The sequence below is a fragment of the Mus caroli genome, chromosome 9 (genome assembly GCF_900094665.2).
Source record: "Mus caroli chromosome 9, CAROLI_EIJ_v1.1, whole genome shotgun sequence".
Taxonomy (NCBI): Eukaryota; Metazoa; Chordata; class Mammalia; order Rodentia; family Muridae; genus Mus; species Mus caroli.
Window position 1 is genome coordinate 53,827,829 of NC_034578.1, and position 16,377 is coordinate 53,844,205.

General features: G+C 52.5%; 2 protein-coding genes across 6 annotated transcripts in view; one reads left to right on the forward strand and one right to left on the reverse strand.

Annotated features, from left to right (window-relative positions):
- Man2c1 (mannosidase alpha class 2C member 1) overlaps nucleotides 1-10,934 on the forward strand; it is an 11,636-nt gene extending 702 nt beyond the window's left edge. Inside the window, exons 1-25 of one of the 5 annotated variants that reach the window (XM_029481682.1) lie at nucleotides 121-196; nucleotides 342-465; nucleotides 2,087-2,157; nucleotides 3,800-3,977; nucleotides 4,156-4,345; nucleotides 5,421-5,527; nucleotides 5,684-5,794; nucleotides 6,008-6,100; nucleotides 6,201-6,317; nucleotides 6,484-6,579; nucleotides 6,659-6,804; nucleotides 7,128-7,251; nucleotides 7,579-7,700; nucleotides 7,802-7,887; nucleotides 7,979-8,134; nucleotides 8,344-8,441; nucleotides 8,597-8,691; nucleotides 8,928-9,032; nucleotides 9,111-9,267; nucleotides 9,364-9,507; nucleotides 9,835-9,944; nucleotides 10,040-10,119; nucleotides 10,298-10,446; nucleotides 10,527-10,636; nucleotides 10,716-10,934. In XM_029481682.1, coding sequence (XP_029337542.1) covers nucleotides 3,858-3,977; nucleotides 4,156-4,345; nucleotides 5,421-5,527; nucleotides 5,684-5,794; nucleotides 6,008-6,100; nucleotides 6,201-6,317; nucleotides 6,484-6,579; nucleotides 6,659-6,804; nucleotides 7,128-7,251; nucleotides 7,579-7,700; nucleotides 7,802-7,887; nucleotides 7,979-8,134; nucleotides 8,344-8,441; nucleotides 8,597-8,691; nucleotides 8,928-9,032; nucleotides 9,111-9,267; nucleotides 9,364-9,507; nucleotides 9,835-9,944; nucleotides 10,040-10,119; nucleotides 10,298-10,446; nucleotides 10,527-10,636; nucleotides 10,716-10,842 — 2,643 coding nt within the window. In that variant the 5' untranslated portion in view covers nucleotides 121-196; nucleotides 342-465; nucleotides 2,087-2,157; nucleotides 3,800-3,857 and the 3' untranslated portion in view covers nucleotides 10,843-10,934. Of the gene's footprint in view, nucleotides 1-120; nucleotides 197-341; nucleotides 466-2,086; nucleotides 2,158-3,799; nucleotides 3,978-4,155; nucleotides 4,346-5,420; nucleotides 5,528-5,683; nucleotides 5,795-6,007; nucleotides 6,101-6,200; nucleotides 6,318-6,483; nucleotides 6,580-6,658; nucleotides 6,805-7,127; nucleotides 7,252-7,578; nucleotides 7,701-7,801; nucleotides 7,888-7,978; nucleotides 8,135-8,330; nucleotides 8,446-8,580; nucleotides 8,692-8,927; nucleotides 9,033-9,110; nucleotides 9,268-9,363; nucleotides 9,508-9,834; nucleotides 9,945-10,039; nucleotides 10,120-10,297; nucleotides 10,447-10,526; nucleotides 10,637-10,715 lie in introns of those variants that run through there. The other 4 variants (XM_021171726.1, XM_021171729.2, XM_021171727.2 and 1 more) reach the window with 4 other exon arrangements.
- Nucleotides 10,935-11,802: 868 nt separating this feature from the next.
- Neil1 (nei like DNA glycosylase 1) lies at nucleotides 11,803-15,914 on the reverse strand. Its single transcript, XM_029481754.1, has 9 exons — nucleotides 15,462-15,914; nucleotides 13,905-14,024; nucleotides 13,755-13,818; nucleotides 13,431-13,530; nucleotides 12,980-13,107; nucleotides 12,746-12,773; nucleotides 12,523-12,584; nucleotides 12,194-12,359; nucleotides 11,803-12,059 (listed from the first exon to the last, which is right to left on the reverse strand). The coding sequence occupies exons 1-9, from the start codon at nucleotides 15,893-15,895 to the stop codon at nucleotides 12,022-12,024; spliced, it is 1,140 nt and encodes a 379-aa protein (XP_029337614.1). The 5' UTR covers nucleotides 15,896-15,914; the 3' UTR covers nucleotides 11,803-12,021.
- Between the last annotated feature and the right edge of the window lie 463 nt (nucleotides 15,915-16,377).

Here is a 16,377-nt window from a genome sequence, read left to right on the forward strand (position 1 = left end):
ATTTTTTTTTTTTTATATGTAACTACACTGTAGCTGTCTTCAGACACTCCAGAAGAGGGCGCCAGATCTCGTTACAGATGGTTGTGAGCCACCATGTGGTTGCTGGGATTTGAACTCTGGACCTTTGGAAGAGCAGTCGGGTGCTCTTACCCACTGAGCCATCTCACCAGCCCAAGAGACGCTCCTTTATCCTTCGGTATCTTCACTTGAGTATTTTCATCCCTGCTGCCTCCCCCTTTCCCTTTATTCTTCACCCATTTCTCTGATGCTGCACATGCATGGAGAACATCTTAAGGCCGAGGGTTTCCACTCCCAGGCCCATCAAAATGGCTCTATTACAGATGGTGGACCTGCTGGTTTCGGGTAGAACTGGTCATCCCTGAAGTTTGGGTGGGCCAGGAAGTTCATCTTTGCTGGGAAAGCGATGGAGAAAGCCTTGTCTGGCGTGATGGGGAACCTGTCCAGGTGAGGTGTTCTCCCTTAGAGCCAGATACTGCCACAGATTAGCCTGGTTTTTGGAGATGCCACAGCTGAATGAATGGGTCTCCAGAGTAATTTCATGATTTCGGAACTGAGGAAATTGCCAGTGTTTAGACACACCAGAAGAGGGTATCAGATCCCATTACAGATGGTTGTAAGCCACCAGAATTTGGACACCAGTGTTATAAACCCCCAGTTTTCATAAGCTAGTTTTATTGTGTATAGTACATATATATTGGGGGAAACTTCAAGTCATTCTAAAATAAAATAAGGTATTGTTATCTTCCCATGAATAATGAATTTCTTTTAACTGCACATCACATTCCCCAGATGTTAAATGTTAAATGTCATACCAGGTTTAATCTTTGTAATGCTATGTGATGACACTTTATGTCCATTATAGATTTTAAAACTAAGAAATTTCTTTGTTGGTCCATACAGCTTCCCTTTCAAAGTCCAGTAACTGGGTCCTAAAAGAAGTCAGAGCCCTATCCAACTTTCTTCTCTTCCATGGCACCCACCTAACTGAATACTGAGGATGAGCCAATCTATCTCAAACTCCTTGGGCTTCTTTTTTAATTAATATAACCCAGAACCACCACAAGTTCTAGACAAATGTTCTCACCACCGAGCTAATCCATCTCCCTCCTCCCGTTTAATTTGAGAAAGGGTCTTGCTGAATGATCCCTGCTAGTAGCCTTGATCTTGTTGTTCTCCACCATGGACCTCCCAAGTAGCTAGAATTATAGACCTGTATCAATATATCTGCCTCACTCCATGGGGTTTTCTTTTATATATTCATGGGTAGAAAGGCCACCAGAGGGGGCTGGAGAGATGGCTCAGTGGTTAAGAGCACTGACTACTCTTCCAGAGGTCCTGAGTTCAAATTCCCAGCAACCATATGTGACTTACAGCCATCTGTAATGGGATCTGATGCTCTCTTCTGGTGTGTCTGAAGACGGCATACAGTGTAGTAATACATACATTAAATAAATCTTAAGAAAGAAAAGCCACCAACCAGGCCTCCTAATCTCTGCCCAAGCTCCTTCCCATAAGACCATCTGTAGGGACCTTGAAGTTAGCCCAAGATACCCCAAAATCAGGCTCTTTGCACAAATGAAATTGATTTGTCTCAGAGGGACAGAGGGCAGGGAATAAGAGACAAAGACAGAGGAGACAGAGGGCAAGGGAGAAGGGAAAAAGGTGTTTGTCCCAGAAGACAAAGGTCTAAGAAAATGGCAGTCTATAAAGCTACAAGAAGAAAGCCTATGTTAGGATGAGGTGGTGGCTAGCTTTAGGGATGTAATCTAGCAGTTTTACAAGGCAGAGGGAAGTGGGAAGAAGGGCAAGGCCTGCCATAGCCGTGCTTGCCGAGCTCCAGCTCCCCAGAGTCCCTTCACCACTGCTAGCAAACATAAGCTGCGTGCTGGTCACCGATGGGTGGAACACTTGCTACCAAGGTTCCCTGATTACATTATCCTAGCGTTTCCTGGTATCGGTGACTCAGGGCAGGGCAACTGGATGGCAGAATCTGACCCCCATTGGCTTTACTCGTCCTTCGAATTTTCTAATGGCCTCAAGCCTTGTCTTCTCTTTTCTCTACCAGGGTTTGACCAAAGAAGGTGAAAAGACCAGTTATGTCCTGAGCGAGAGGCTGCGAGCATCAGACCCTCGGAGGTAAGCATCCACTTACACAAATGTGTACACATAAATGAAATCTTAATATTTCCTTTCTCGTAGTAAATATAAAAGAACATGGAGAAATTAATTACTCCTATTATCCTTCTACCAGGGATGACCTTTTTTTTTTTTTTTTTTTTTTTTTTTGGTTGTTGAGAAAGGGTTTCTCTGTGTAGCCCTGGCTGTCCTGGAACTCACTCTGTAGACCAGGCTGGCCTGGAACTCAGAAATCCACCTGCCTCTGCCTCCCAAGTGCTGGGATTAAAGGTGTGCAGTAATGTTATAATGAAAGAGAATGTTCATGGCGATTACAGTAGNTTTTTGGTTTTTGAGACAGGGTTTCTCTGTGTAGCCCTGGCTGTCCTAGAACTCACTTTGTAGACCAGGCTGGCCTCGAACTCAGAAATCTGCCCGCCTCTGCCTTCCAAGTGCTGGGATTGAAGGCGTGTGCCACCACCACCCGGCAGGGATGACCATTCTTTGTCTTCATAATCTCAAGATTTCTTTGAGCAGAAGCACCTTTTACTAGATGAAAATTATTTCTCTGATATTTTACACCCTACCTTTACATTCCATTATTTCATATTGAGGGAGCATGTTTTCTATACCATGAAAAGCTAAGATATTGGGTTTGGCTGTTTGTTGTTATTTATTTGTTGTTTTTTGTTGTTGTTTTGTTTGAAACAGGATTCCATTCTATAGCCCTGGCTGTCCTAGAACTCACTATGTAGACCATGTGGGCCTTGAACTCACATAGTTCTACTTGCTTCCTCCCAAGTGCTGGGATTGAAGTTGGGTGCTACCATGAATGATTATTGCAGTGTATATCTAACTGTGCGTGTTTGTTTGTTTGTTTGTTTTCTTTGGCTTGGTTTGATCTTTTTGAGACAAGGTTTCTCTGTGTAGCCCTGGATGTCCTGGAACTCGCTCTGTAGACCAGAGCCTCAGACTTCATAGATCCATCTGCCTCTGTCCTGCCTCTCAAGTGTTAGGATTAAAAAGGCCTCTGCCACCACTGCCCAGTGTTAACTGTATATTGTTTCAGATTCCTCCAACACTGTGAATATGGTAAGGTGGCCTTGAAGGGCAGACAGAAATAGTCATAAAATTATGAAACTGCTGAAGGTTCTGGGAGGACAGACTGAGGACTCCTATTGCCAGACTAGGAGGGCTGGAGTCAGAAAGGCTACCTGTTAGTGATGCTGAGTTTAGCTCCAGCAGAGGAACCTGCTGCTCAGGTGCTGCCTCCAGGAACTGGTGTACTATATTAGCTAGTGGAGCTTGGGACTGAAAGTCAGCCTTGGAAGAGCCAAACATGTTTGCTGTGCAGCAAAGGCTTTAAGACCAAGAGTACTTTGTACAGACAGCCTTGGAAATATGAAGCTAAATGGCAGTATAGCTCATAGGAATCCAAACTTAGCCATAGCAGAACACTCCTCAGCAGGACATAGGTTTGAACTGGTATTTCTACCATGATCCTCCCACACCTAAACCTGACATCCCATGGGTTCCTCTGGGAAATGGGTCTTGGGCGTAAATGGGGGGGCGGGCAACTGAATGCCTGCTACTTGCACTCTTGTCAAGCTCCCAGCATCTTGTGCCAGTTCACTGGCCTGAGACTGCCTCTCTATATTTATAGCTTGACTCTCTATGTGGAAGTAGCCTGCAATGGGCTTCTGGGGGCCGGGAAGGGAAGCATGATCGCAGCCCCTGACCCGGAGAAGATGTTCCAGCTGAGCCAGGCTAAACTGGCTGTGTTCCACCGGGATGTCCACAGTCTCCTGGTGGACCTGGAGCTGTTGCTGGGTGTAGCCAAGGTACTGGAGCCCCACCCCCATCCAGATCCCTACTCCAGGCACATTGTTTGAGTTGGGGCACCAACAGGAGTAAAGGGCTAAAAATGGGGAGCTTTGCTGAGAACCCTTGAGAGACCCAGCTGGAGCTTTACTATAGTAGTGCTTGAGGAGTCTTTTAAAGTACAGAACCCTGATGCAGGGCCTCGGGGAGGACAGCCAGCGCAGCTTCCAGGCCCTGCACACAGCCAACCAGATAGTGAACATATGTGACCCTGCTCAGCCTGAGACTTACCCAGCAGCCAAAGCCCTGGCCTCCAAGTTCTTTGGCCAACATGGAGGTGAAAGCCAGCATACCATCCATGCCATGGGACACTGTCACATTGATACAGGTAAGGCGCCACTGTTTGTTAGGGTGCCAGGTGCCCTTAAAGCCTTGGGTGTGGCTGAAACCTGCAATATGATCCTTGGTAATCTTTGGCCTTCTGGACCTTATTTTTCCCCTTGTGTAAAATTAATCAGGGTCATTGGATCATGGGCTCCGTTGGCTGTGGCTTGCTTATTCTTCCAACAAAAGCTGATAGCTCACGAGGCCCCGTGGCAGACACTGGATAGGTAGCGTTGTGGAGACTGGTTACTGCAGAGTGACCAGCTGTGGTGGTGCTGTATATGAGACCTGGGGCCAGAAGAGGTATTGCACCCAGCTAGGTTAGGGAGTCTGAGATTTCCTAGCAAAGTGACATTTGATTTAAGTGATGATGGAAAGCTGAGTGGGTTGACACAGGGGCCCCCAAGCACAGGGACCAGGTCAGGTGTTCAGCTTTGAGCCCGAGTTTGTAGGATCCTTGAGAGTTTTCGGTTCTTTGTTTGCTCATTGTTACTGTGCCTGAGTCCAGGCCTTTGCTATCTATGTAGCACTGGTAGGTTTTGCACTGATAGCAGTCCTCCAATTCAGCTTCCTGAATGCTGGATTGCAGGTGTGAGCCACTGCACCTCGAAATGTGTGTTTTTTAGCCAGCTCCTTGCTGTACTGATTCAGATGCAGCTAAGGTTTCTGACCATGGAACAAGGGCTGATAAAGTTGGACCTGAGGCCTAGAGGTCAGGAGCAACTGGAGGTCATACGACTTGCCCAGATAAGCCCACGCTATGCCTCGTTCTAGTACCTTTGTCTCTGGGGAATCTGAGCCCTAATGTAAGGCTCGTCCAGGACCTGGTACCTGTGTCCTGGCAGTTGGTCTCAGTCCTTCCCGCCCAACCCGCTCCTCCTACCTTGCAGGAGGGACATGAAGTAACAGCGCAAGAGGGGCACCACATAGGTCTGCAGGGTAGACCTAGACAGGAAGAGGGCTGGGCTGACCCACTGGAGCCTTAGGCTGGGTCTGTCAGGGTTTGGGTACAGGGGAGGGCTGCTGATCTCCAAAGAGTGGGAACCTTGTTATCTCCTCACTCTGCCCCCCACCCCCAGCCTGGCTTTGGCCCTTCAAGGAGACTGTGAGGAAATGTGCCCGGAGCTGGTCGACAGCTGTGGCGCTCATGGAGCAGAACACAGACTTCATCTTTGCCTGCTCTCAGGTCAGAGGGCAGCTGTGTGGAGCAGATGGGCTTGAAGTGGGGACCTAAAAGACCAAGAGTGTCCCTTACCTTTAGCTACCCCCAGGGCCACCGGATGTTTGACCGTGAGTAGTGTCCTTTACTCCTGGCCCAACTCCCACCCCATGTTCCCCACAGGCACAACAGCTTGAATGGGTCAAGAGCCAGTACCCTGGTCTGCATGCCCGGCTCCAGGAGTTTGCCTGCCGAGGACAGTTTGTGCCTGTGGGGGGCACCTGGGTAGAAATGGTAAGTGCCCATCCCTGGTACTATCTTCCAGCAGCTAGTCAGTTGAGCCTGAAATGAGCAAGACAGCCTCTTCCTGGGGTTATAACCCTGTGTTAGTGTACCCATTGCACCTCCACAACAGAGTGAAGTTGGCCCAGGGTCCTACCCGTGTCTAGTCTGGTGCTAACTCCAACTGTCTTGCTGTCCTGTCCCCCCATCCCCTGACCCCAACAGGATGGGAACCTTCCCAGTGGAGAGGCCATGGTGAGGCAGTTCCTGCAGGGCCAGAACTTCTTTCTGCAAGAGTTTGGGAAGATGTGCTCTGAGGTAGTCTGGGAGCTGGCATACCAGGCTATCCACAGGGGACACGGGGACTTGGCTGAGGCTGAGGCATCTCCACTGAGAGCTGAGAGCCTTATCCCCGCAGTTCTGGCTGCCAGATACATTTGGCTACTCAGCACAGCTCCCCCAGATCATGCAAGGCTGTGGCATCCAGCGCTTCCTGACCCAGAAACTGAGCTGGAACTTGGTCAACTCCTTCCCAGTAAGCAAGCCCCAGGGGTCAGGGGTCAGGGTCTGGATCCCACTTGGCCCACTCAACCCTTTCCAGAGTGTGGTAGGCCTGTGCCTGGGTCACAGCTAACATGGATGTAGATCAACATGGCCTCAGGCCTGTCTCTAGCCTCTGCCCTGCCCATCTCTGCCGGCAGCACCATACCTTTTTCTGGGAGGGGCTGGATGGCTCCCGAGTGCTGGTCCACTTCCCACCTGGAGACTCATATGGAATGCAAGGCAGTGTGGAGGAGGTGAGGGGACACGGGGTGCTGGGCTTTTCAGAGAGGGCTGGGTATCTTGTCCTAGGCTGACATGTCCCTACCCGTCTAGGTGCTCAAGACTGTGACCAACAACCGGGACAAGGGGCGGACCAACCACAGTGGCTTCCTCTTCGGCTTCGGGGATGGGGGAGGTGGCCCCACACAGACCATGTTGGACCGATTAAAGCGGCTGAGCAACACTGATGGGCTGCCCAGGTCAGGCCTGAGCCAACATCAGCCACTTTCATGTAGCTCTGCCCTCAAGCCCTTGCCTTGAGCCTGCCCTTTGTTTATATATGAAGTTTGACTCCTCCACTGGACCTTGTATCTCTCAATCCTGACCCATCATCTTTCAAACTTCCACCTTGGGGATATGGTGCAGGGAAGTTCTGAGGTAGCAAGAGGCTTGAGGCCAACAGAGTACAGCTCTATATTTAGGGAACTGGCTAGGGAGTGGCTTCTTTGTTGGGGCCTCTGGCCTGCACTGTAGACAAAGGGTAAACTACAGGACTCTCAGCTAGGCTTGTGGTCTTCCTTAGGGTGCAGCTATCTTCTCCTGGCCAGCTCTTCACGGCACTGGAGAGAGACTCGGGACAGCTGTGCACATGGGTTGGAGAACTCTTCCTGGAACTGCACAATGGCACCTACACTACGCATGCCCAGGTCAGGGCCAGGCTACCAGCCTAGTCAATACCTGATATGCATCAGGCTGTGGGGAAAGGGTTGGGGAGAGGCAGGGCTAGAGCTCAGTGGGCTGCTTCTCCAAGTAGAGGCTTGGAAAAGAGGCACTAGAGCTGGGTTAATCCCGAACACAGACAGCGGGTGGGACAGAGCCTTTCCAGAGGAGGAGGGTTTGGGTGGGAGGTCACTTGAGGTGAGTTTTCTATGAGAGGCCCAGGGAAGCTGTCAAGGGTTCTGAGCAAGAGAGAGCTTTGGACGGTGTCCTGGGTCACATCAGAATTTAAGGTGACCCTCCCTCCCTGGGCACAGCTCAAGAAGGGGAACAGAGAATGTGAGCAGATTCTTCATGACGTGGAGGTGCTCAGCAGCCTGGCCCTAGCCCGAAGTGCCCAGTTCCTATACCCGGCAGCCCAGCTGCAGCACCTCTGGAGGTCAGTCAGGTACCCCTTCCTGCTGGTCACCTGACTTCTGGCCCTGCTGTAGCCTGCCTCTCCCAGCCTTCCCTGTCTCTCTCTGCCTTTGGTCCCTGTAGGCTCCTGCTCCTCAACCAGTTCCATGATGTGGTGACTGGAAGCTGCATTCAGCTGGTGGCAGAAGATGCCATGAACTACTATGAAGGTGAGGCCAACCTTCGTACCAGTCCTTCTGCTCTCAGGGCCAAGCAGGACAGACCCGATGCTCACCCATGGCCAAACCCATCTCTCTTCAGACATCCGTTCTCATGGCAACCCACTTCTCAGTGCTGCAGCCGCAGCCTTGTGTGCCGGGGAGCCAGGTCCCGAGGGCCTCCTCATTATCAACACACTGCCCTGGAAGCGCACTGAAGTGTTGGCACTGCCCAAGCCTTGTGGGGCTCACAGCCTAGGTATGAGCTGACAGGGGGAAGCTGGTCCTGCAGCAGGAAAATCTAAGGCTAGACAGCATGACAAGACTACTCCCCAGGGAATCTTTCCCTTGGGGTATCCCAATCTGGAGAGAAGTAGCCATGTACTATCCCATTCAGCCTATCCTTAACCTGAGCAGGGTATCTAGACCGTCAGAGAGGCTACACTGATGCCTAGGCCTTGTCCCCAGCCCTGGTGACAGTGCCAAGTATTGGCTACGCTCCTGCTCCCACCCCTACTTCACTGCAGCCCCTCCTCCCCCAGCAGCCTGTGTTTGTGATGCAGGAGGTAAGTTCTAGCAGCTCCCAATGGGGTGGGGCCTAGACTGGGGTTCTCCTTGGTCTGGAGCTAGGGGCTGGGGCAATGCACAGCTTTAGGAGGGTTAGGTTGGGCTGGGGGGTGGGGAACACTACTCACTCGGCTCAAGGACCCTCCCCTCCAAGACTGACGGTTCTGTGACTTTGGACAACGGCATCATCCGGGTGAGACTGGATCCAACTGGCTGTCTTACTTCACTGGTCCTGGTGGCTTCTGGCAGGTGCTAACCCTTCACTGTTCTTAATCCCATGCCTGGCTAGTTCATCCCAAACTATACCATCTTCCCTCTGTTCCCTGGCCACTACACTATCCAAGTCTAGTCTACAAGTACCTCTAGACTGGAACCCACACATGGAGCAGGGTAGGCTGGGCTAGCAGCACCCTGACCCCTGGCCCTATTTAACCTGTCCTCACCAATTATAGCTGGAGAGACCACCAATCCCTATGTCCTTCCAGGGAAGCCATTGCTGAGGGAGCCCTGGGGAACCAGTTTGTGTTGTTTGATGATGTGCCATTGTACTGGGATGCATGGGATGTCATGGACTACCATCTAGAAACACGGTACTTCTTGGGCAGGACCTGGGGGTGGCTGTGTATGCACGCTTCTCTGGCTTAGTGCCACCCACCTTCATCCCACAGGAAGCCTGTGCCTGGCCAGGCAGGGACCCTGGCAGTGGGCACTGAAGGTGGCCTCCGGGGCAGTGCCTGGTTCCTGCTCCAGATCAGCCCCAGCAGTCGGCTCAGCCAGGAGGTTGTGCTAGATGTCGGCTGCCCCTATGTCCGCTTCCACACTGAGGTAGAAATGGCAGGGTAGTGGCCATCTTTCCCGGGTGTGGCTGGTGAGGAGGCCTGAGGTCCTTCTCTTGTCCCCACCCTCTGTCCCCCACTTCAGGTGCACTGGCACGAGGCCCACAAGTTCCTGAAGGTGGAGTTCCCTGCTAGAATACGGAGCCCCCAGGCTACCTATGAGATCCAGTTTGGGCACCTCCAGAGGCCGACGCATAACAACACCTCTTGGGACTGGGCTCGCTATGAGGTCTGACATGGGGACTGGGTGGGGCTTGGACTCGTCCCTGTCTGGGGAGAGACTGTTTGTGGGTTGAGGACAAGAGGGAAACAATGACTGACACCTGTGCTCTCTAACATGGGCCAGGCATTTGCTACCTGCTTTACTTTGGTTTGGTACTATATAGCCACCATTACCGTTTCACAGATGAGGAAGCAGGCAGACAGATGGGATGACATGCCCCAAGCTTCCTTGAGTGGCAGCTAGAATGCAACCATGGGCTCTAGAACTTACTATCGCCCAACTGAAAAGGGCTCTGGGATGCAGCCACTCATAGGCCTTGGATCTGCCCTTCAGGTGTGGGCTCACCGCTGGATAGATCTGTCAGAGTGTGACTTTGGGCTGGCCCTGCTCAACAACTGCAAGTATGGAGCATCAGTACGAGGCAACGTCCTCAGCCTCTCACTGTGAGTGCGGTGCCCGCTGGGTTCAGGACTGGCTGGGGTTTGTGGGAGCTTCCTGTGCTGGAACTCCAGCCCCTCATCTCTCCCACCCACTCCAGGTTGCGTGCACCTAAGGCTCCAGATGCTACTGCTGACATGGGGCGCCATGAATTCACTTACGCTTTGATGCCACACAAGGGTATGTACCAGTGTAGCAGGGCCCCTCTATGGCTCTTGACCACCTTTGTGCCCTTTCCTGAGGTAAGGGGTAAACCGAGGCATCGGGGTAAATGGAGGCAGCCCAGCCCCAGTCCCCTCCAGAGGTACCACGGGGAGCTCCCACTGTCCACATGTGTTTCTTTCTGGTCATATCCCAGGCTCCTTCCAAGAAGCTGGTGTCATCCATGCTGCCTACAACCTCAACTTTCCCCTGCTGGCACTGCCGGCTCCAGGCCCAGCCCCTGACACCACCTGGAGTGCCTTTTCTGTGTCTTCACCAGCAGTAGTGTTGGAGACCATCAAGCAGGCAAGGGCAGAATAGACTGGGGAGGCTCCTGGGATGCACAAGTTCTTGGCCCTGCCCACTGTCCTGCCTTCCTCCACCAGGCTGAGAGGTGCCATCAGCACCGCACACTGGTTCTAAGGCTGTATGAGGCTCATGGCAGCCATGTGGACTGCTGGCTGCACACGTCGTTGCCTGTTCAGGAGGCCACCCTGTGAGTGGAGACACGGTAGAGGTAGAGGTGGGAGTCCTGCCTTTGTCGGTCCTTATGGCCTCTCCTGTTCTCCATCTAGTTGTGACCTCCTGGAGCAGCGAGACCCCACTGGTCACCTTTCCCTCCAGGACAACCGTCTGAAGCTCACCTTTTCTCCCTTCCAAGTGAGATCCCTATTGCTTGTGCTTCAGTCTCCACCAAACTGAGTCTTGACTGGATAGCTTTGGGAGTTCCTCATTTCCACCTCCCTAGCCCGAAGCGTCTTGTGCAATAAAAGCTTAGATTAGCAGCACTGTGATGGTGCCTTGCTGTTTCTCATAAGGCTGCTCTGCAGGGACTGTAAGGAGGGAGAGTATTTCCAGGGGCAAGACCTAGGTTACCCGTGTGTGCAGGATCTGGCTTGTGGCTTCCATCTCAGATACTGGAGACCTCGGGTGACCATAAGCCAAGGAACTTTGAGATAAAAAGTTGTTTCTGTCAGCAGAGAGATTATGGCTGAACTGGAGGCCTGGAGCCTGCCTCCCCCGACCCCCATATCATCTCACTCCTCCCTCCTCAACTGGGAGGGAAGCTGTGGGCAAGTGCTAAACTGGGAGAACAGTCAGCCATAGACCCTGATGCTTCCTGGAGCTAAGCTGGGAGAACAGCCAGCCATAGGCCCTGATGACTCCTGGATGGGAAGAGCTATGGATGACACCTTGGGACTGCCTGGGCCCAGGTCTGCAGAGACAGAATGTCCTCTGATAGTCATGGCCTTGAGTGTATATGTGGGGGGTTGGGAGGAGGGAGGGGAGACAAGGAATTAAATATATAAATAGGTGGAGCCATGCAGCCAGCCTTTCCAACTGGCTTTCTCATACCTTACATAGGTAGCCTGCCCAAGAGTACCAAGAAGTTCAGATTTACTAATTTAATAATGCTTTTCACTTTGGATTTAAAAAATGTTGAAGATGGCATACATTTCCAACACCTTGGGAGGCAGAAGCAGGCAGATCTCTGAGTTTGAGGGCAGCTTGGTCTACAGAAGAGTTCCAGGACAGCCAGGGCTACACAGAGAAACCCTTGTCTTGAAAAAGTAGACAACAACAAACCAGTGAGTGGAGTGTGGCAGCTCAGCTCACACCTGTAATCCCGGCCACCATGGACATGGAGCAGGAAGACCAAACGGGAGTTCAATGTCATCTTCAGATCCACATGGGTTCAAGGATAGGACATATGAAGCCCTGCCTCAAAAAAACAGTTATGCAGGAAAAGTCACAGGGCCTAGGGCATGCAGCCCTACAAATACTGCTTTTAGGGATTCAGACATGCCCCAGGATACACAGCAAGGCATCAGGGAAGGAGGCCTCCATCTATAAAGCTGAACTCTCCCCAGCCTCCCTGGGTCAGGTGTCAGGCATAGTCTTTGGGTGTCCACGGTGGCCTGTGTGGAGAGCAAGGGAGGCACTGACTGTGTGTCCTCCCCCTGTTGACCCTGCACTATCTCCCGGCCTCCCTGGAGAGCCACTCCCAGGGGTCCCTCTTCCCAGCTCAAGAAGGATGCTAGAAACAGCTCACCTGTTCTTGCCCGTCGCCCCCTCCTCTTCCCTTTCTCAGGAGCTGTAGGGGTTTCCTCCTGGTTTTGTTGGAGGCCGGCCCCTTCAGACTGTTGAGCTATACTCTTAGGAGGGTGCTTCCTGGCCCTCCGCGTCCTGGAAACGGACTTGCTTGAAAGTGGAAGGTCCTGGGTAGAGATGGTCCTTACTAGGTTTTCTTCTAGCAGTTTACATGTTCGCTAGGGCGACTGCTGACATTACCCACTGGGCCCCAACCCTCCCATGATTGGTGGAGACAGTTGGGCAGGAGCCTGGCCAGTGCAAGTGCAGAGGCAGGGGTGGCAGCCATACCTCTTTCCTGTCCTCAGCCCCCAGCTGTGTCTCCTGTGACTTCTTTTTTCGGGATTTGCCCCCTGTAGAATGTTCTATTGGAGCTAGAGAGCTCAAGGGCTTCAGCCCCTCTCTAGACTCTTACTGCACTGTGATTCCAAGGCTGAAGAGGGGTGGGAGGATGGGTATCCAAGGCCATGGGGGGGTTTTTGGCTCTTTATCTCTCACATTATGAGCTACTTACCTTTGGGTGCCAAGGGTCCGGGATCACCCTAAAATGGAATGGAGACAACTCTGGAGTCAACTTGGTCTGATGAAGGGCCAGTTTTACGTGGAGTGGCAAGGTCATATCCTTACTCATCTCTCCATGACTCAGACCTCTAGCTTCTACCTTGTTATCCCACCAGCTTCATGGGAGGTCTCTACCCCACCAGCTTCTCTGGGTCTCCATTTGCCAATATGAGTATAGGGTTCGAACCTGGAACCAGATGGTACGGCCATGCCGGTCTCGCAGGGAGCTCATGCCTGGCACACCATAGCACCGAAGCCAGGCTCGAAAGGCAGCAAAATCCTCCTCTCCACGCTCTGGCCCATAGCCTTTGCCCCCTGAGGGACAGAGGAACTGGTCAGAGGTGAGAGGGTCGTGTGGGGTGGGAGGAACAGTGAGCCTGGTTCAACCTGATCCAAGCCACACTGCCTCCTCTCATTGTGACTAGGCCTGTGTTCCCCCGCTCTGGGTCCTAGCCTCTCCATCAGCAAGGCCGAATCTCTACCCCACCTGCTGCATGGGAGGCTGGTTGAAAGTGGAAACTTGCCAAGAGACCTGGTCTGTTGAACAAACTCCCATCTCTTGAGCCAGGACAGCTGTCCAGCATCTTACAGAGGCTAAAGTAGAGGCCACTAGCCATCTTGACCTCCCCAGACCTCACCCAGCTGAACCACTTCCTTGGGCACCAAGTGACACAGTTCCAGCAGGTCTGGGTTTTGCAGTTTGGCCTTGATCTTCTGGCTCAGGGTCAGCTCTGGGCTCTGAAGGTGGGTATGGGCAGAAACAAGGTGTCAACACAGGGCACTCACCCCACCTCACACACTGAAGACAATGGACTTCTATAAGCTTGGCAAGACCTTTAATGTGGTTTGCACCCACTCCACACACATGGTGAGCTAAGGCAGACACACCTGACTCTACCCACACCCTTGCCACCCACTCTAGCAGGAGAGCCAGCACACATGTGCTTGCCCACTGTCCTCACCGGCCGGCACTGTTGCAGGGCCTCTAGAACTGTGCGAGCCTTCTCAAAAGGAGGGATCTTCAGCCTGGAGTGGTGGGGAGGGCCCATGCTAAGTAGTGGATGTGTCCCATGTCCCACCCCAGCCATTGTACCCAGAGCCTGCCTGCTGACCGGTACAGGATCTCTGCCCGCAGATAGTTGCCAATGCCATTGAAGAACCTCTGGTCCAACAAGGCCTCGCAGATGGGCCGGTCAAAGGCTTTGTCTGATAGGTTCCGAAGTACGTTCTCTCTGCAGGGACACAGGCTGGATGCATGAGACCCATCCCACATCCCAAGATTGGGAAGAAGAGCTGGGGAGTCTGATCCTGAGTGCAAGGAGAAAACATTCCAGCTCCCTCTGGTCTCTGTATTATTTGGGCAGCTGGAGCCTCAGTTTTTCTATTTGTTAAATGGGGGGAAAAATCTAGGATTAAGTTTATTTTTCAGCCAGGCATGGTGATTCTCACCTGTAAATCCTAACACTTGGGAGGCTGAGGCAAGAAGAGAGGCGAGTTTGGGGCCAGGCAGGGCTACATAAAAAGGCCATGCGTGTGTGTGTGTGTGTGTGTGTGTGTACGTACACATGTGCACACACTCACACACACACAGGCCTGGAGTGATGTGCCAAGGTGTGGCAGCACACCTGTAATCCTAACACTGGGAAGGCTGAGACAGTAACCCCACTGCCATGAGGATGTAGCAAATCCTGGAATAGAGTGAAGTCCAGTCTCAGCCCCCCGCCCCCCCCCCCCCCCCCCCCCCCCCCCCCCCCCCCCCCCCCCCCCCCCCCCCCCCGCCCCCAAAGTGTGAAGGACCAGAAGGTGGCGGGATGAGTGTGATGAGGATTTAAAAAAAAAAAAAAAGTAGATGCTCCAGTGTGGTTCTGCCCTCCATCCCCAAGGCACCCAGCCAGTGGACTGCAAACAGCTTTGAGGTCTATCAAGAGACTTAACAGGACCAGCAGCCAAGCAGCCTTTGGTCCCCAACTTCCCAGAAAAGACCAAGCAACAACAATAACCCAGGGCTATTCTGTGACACCAGAGATGTGACCAAGTGTAGGGCTCCGCAGAAGCACATCATCTATTTCCAGGGAGGAAAATGAGAACGGGCCAGGTCCACTCCAGGCTTACACCCCTCAAGTTCTTGCCAGTGAGGCTTTCCTCCAAGATTTAAACAGCTTCCAGGTCTCCATCAGCCAAACCCCAGCTTGAAGGTCACTTCCCTAGAATGGCCATGCCTCCTGAGATCCCCACCTTTGGCCAAAGTCTCCTGGCCCCCTGTCTTACCCGCACATCATCAATGTGCTGAAAGTTTGCTTTGCCCACTGCTGTCCCCTACAGAGCCTGTCTCACAGCAGAGACCCTTATTGCCTCTTTAGAGGCAGGTTCTGATGACAGGGACGGTCACAGAGGAAACCCCAGGACATAGACAGGTAAGCAGCCAGAACAGAGAACCAAAACCTGACTCAGAAACTCAATCATTAGGCTATCCTCTCCCTACTGTGCAGGCTTGTTTCTTAAGTACTATAAAAGCCTGATGCTGTTTCTGTATCCTCAGACCTCTGGCTGGTCTCCCTCCTTTGGACTGCCCTCTCATAGACACCATCTCGATAGATGAGGGACTGAGGCTTAGTAGAAGGCTGGGATTTGTTTCTTATTGGTCTGGTGCTCCACATACCCAGTCCTACCTGAACCGTTCATACTCCAGCAAGACACAGGGTCCACGGCCTGCTTGCCATTCACCCCCAGGGTCCCAGTGGCCAAAGCGACGGATGTCTACGAAGCAAAGGGCAAGCCGGGGGGCAGGTGGGGCCGTGTAAAAACGTAGATGGGCGTGGCGGGGCAGTGCCTCTGCAGGTACCAGCTGGAAGGATCCTGACATCCCAAAGCGGAAGACAAGGGACAGTGGCTTCTGAGGGGGCTGGGACCCAGGCAGGGGGCTCAATGTCAAGCGTAGCTCCTTGCCTCGGGCTAAAGCTGAGATGTGGTAGGCACTGCTCTCAAAGGGCACCTCCGGGTTCCGGCTGACAGAGGACTTCTCCACACACCCACCAAATACCAGCCCCTTACATGTCTCGTTCACAAAGTGGCTGGCCAGGTGCAGCTCTGGGCCCTCTGGCATTCTGAAGGAGGAATGGCTGGGCCCTGTAGTAGGAAAAGGACAACAGGTCGTGCCAGAAATGTCTTGTTCAGTAGGAACAAGACACCAAGTCTGTACAGAGGAAAAATCAGAGACACAGAGAGGCACAGGGCCATATAGGATAGGCAAAGAAATGGTGGCCTGGCCACCCATCCAAGGTACTGGGTACCAGGAAGCTGAAGCTGGGAGGCGCATGGCTGTCTTGCTCACTGATGCTTTCCTTCCATGGCCTCCACACCTCGCTTTAGAATACAGTTCAGATTCTTGCTGGAGCCTATTACCTTGTGTCCCCCAAGCTCCCCTACCCACCTACAAACCTGTTCCTCCCCAACTCCTGGCCTTTGCCCCTGCTGCCCCCCATCCCACACACAGTAGGAAGTTTGAAGGAGGCCTTCTCTCTCCCTAATCCACATCTTTTTTTTTTTTTTTTTTTTTTTTTTTTTTTTTTTGTTTTGTTTTTCGAG

Excerpts from the sequence above, each read along its gene's own strand:
- Neil1 (XM_029481754.1), bottom strand. The coding sequence starts at position 15,895 with ATGCCAGAGGGCCCAGAGCTGCACCTGGCCAGCCACTTTGTGAACGAG. Across the intron at positions 13,531-13,754 it reads CCCTGCAACAGTGCCGGCCG|AGCCCAGAGCTGACCCTGAG; the intron begins GTGAGGACAGTG and ends ACCCACCTTCAG. Across the intron at positions 13,108-13,430 it reads CAAGGAAGTGGTTCAGCTGG|GGGGCAAAGGCTATGGGCCA; the intron begins GTGAGGTCTGGG and ends TCTGTCCCTCAG.